This window comes from Galeopterus variegatus, unplaced genomic scaffold, assembly GCF_000696425.1.
Source record: "Galeopterus variegatus unplaced genomic scaffold, G_variegatus-3.0.2 Scaffold4648, whole genome shotgun sequence".
Taxonomy (NCBI): Eukaryota; Metazoa; Chordata; class Mammalia; order Dermoptera; family Cynocephalidae; genus Galeopterus; species Galeopterus variegatus.
Window position 1 is genome coordinate 91,245 of NW_007730759.1, and position 2,000 is coordinate 93,244.

The 2,000-nt window shown below is 46.4% G+C and overlaps 1 protein-coding gene across 1 annotated transcript in view; it reads right to left on the bottom strand.

Moving 5' to 3' along the window:
* GNAL (guanine nucleotide binding protein (G protein), alpha activating activity polypeptide, olfactory type) overlaps nucleotides 1-2,000 on the bottom strand; it is a 96,316-nt gene that overhangs the window by 16,123 nt on the left and 78,193 nt on the right. The window contains exon 7 of the mRNA XM_008588053.1: nucleotides 1,578-1,632. Within this exon, the coding sequence (XP_008586275.1) occupies nucleotides 1,578-1,632 (55 nt within the window). The remainder of the gene's footprint in view (nucleotides 1-1,577; nucleotides 1,633-2,000) is intronic.

Consider the following 2,000-nt stretch of genomic DNA (forward strand, 5'->3'; position numbering starts at 1 on the left):
TGTGGAAGTTGTTAAACAACATTCTAAATGTCAGGTGTCAACCCTCACGCTAAACTTTCCCTGCTCAGAGCATCACATGGAGATGTCATTGGTTTTATAGTGGCTTACAGATGTGTGTGGTCTGTAGAAGGGAGTTGGAAAGTTGCTATAAACTGTTAACAACTGTTTAATTATGTCCTGCCCATGGTTGTTTATGAAAAGTATCTTTAATAAAGCTGGATACAGTTTGGCTTGGAAAAAAAAAACAAAAAAAACAAAACAATCTCAGACAAATGTTTTCTGTCTCGTCTTGCAGAGAAAACCACAAACAATGTATTGCTTTGGTCCTTAGAGACTTGATAACTATGCTGTTATTTTCTTAAGATCTTTTTTCCATTATTTACGAATGCACCTTGCTGATGGCTATGCACCTGTCAACCAAATCACAGTGTTAGTTCTCTTGAGAGAAAATCTCTGCCTGTGCTCTGTTGCTACAACTAGAGGCCCTCCTGCTGGGATTCAGAATCATTTGGGTGAGGAAACCAAAGGAAGTGTAACTCTGCACTCATAAATCTTGTATCTTATGGGCCAGATGCAAGTTGATTTTACATTTACTCTCTTTTCCCGGCATGTTTTAATTCTATCTAAGGTCAAAGACGGTGCGGCTCCAAGGGATATAGTTTCCAAAGTTGGTATGTCTTGAAGATGTCAGGGTTTTTTCTGATCACCAAATCCATTATAATGGTAACGAGGCAGCCACTCTACAATAATTCTGCAAGATGAAAGGTGCCCTCTCCCCACTGCCCAGTTTATTTTATTTTTGGTGGCTGGCCAGTATGGGGATCCCTGGTGTTGTAACGCCGTGCTCTAACCAACTGGGAAACCGGCCAGCTCTCCTCCCCGTTTTTAGCATAATAAGTGTTTAGGACAGCCTTGAGGGACTGACTTCCCTCTAGGAAGTCTCCACTGCTCTGTCAGATCATTTGAAGCTCTCGGAGTCAGCCTCAGAGAGAGGCAGACTTCAGGGATGGGAAAAGGACCTCAGACCTCCAGGGGAGGCAGACAAGAGAGGGCCTCCAGGAGGGCCTGAGACCGAGGCCCTCCAGGGGATACAGAGGCTGGGGGAGTTTGGACAGTGGGTTTGAACAGAGACCCTCCTAACTTCCTTGGGATTCACCAGCTCTAGAAGCACCTTGAGCAATCCAGGGCTCTCCAAGCCTTTGCTACTTACGAATGTACAGTGGGGTGCTTCCTAAAGGACAAACTCTGGGACATACCTGGAAGGTATCTTGGGGTATGGGGCCCAGGTCTGGGGTTGCCAGCAGAATGGGCACAGTGTATGAAGTAAAGGCTTAGCTGTCCTGCTGACAGCTCTGGGAGGAGCGGCAATCACATCTTCCTAGTCTGCAGACAAAATTATTTCTAAGTTGGCAATTTAGAGATCTACTAAGTATCAGAGTACCAAGTCAGGGGGCAAGCGCACAGGGTTTAGTAAACACACCATGTACACATGCAAGGGCCTCACAATTTGCTTGAAGTAGTTACTTTAAGGACTTTTTTTCCTTTCTGAGGGTGGCGGCGGCCCCGATTTCACATACCTGGTCTGTGGGCGTGTAGTCAACCAAACTGACACTGTCGATTCTCTCCAGGAAACTGCAAAGAAAGCCAGCACAAGTTCAGATGAGTTCTCTGACGACTTTCTCCTGGGGCTGGGGAATAACTTAATGGGACATTCGCACAAGTGCAGTGAGGCCTGGGGGCCGGTCGAGAAGCTGAGGTCAGTTCCCACTTTCTCCCCTGAACAGAGAATACAGCATTCCTGCCTGAGGGGCAAAGGGTGCACTCATTTTTTTTTTTAAACCTCTGCCTTCCCTCTTCCTCACTGCTATAGGTAGGGGGTTATGCAGAAATTGGGAAGGGGCAAGGGGCCTCCATTCCAAGGCTAAGCTAGTAGAAGACGGTGTTGCAGCGTAAATAAAAAATGGGAGGAGACACACGTTCCTTTACAGTAATAAGTTCCT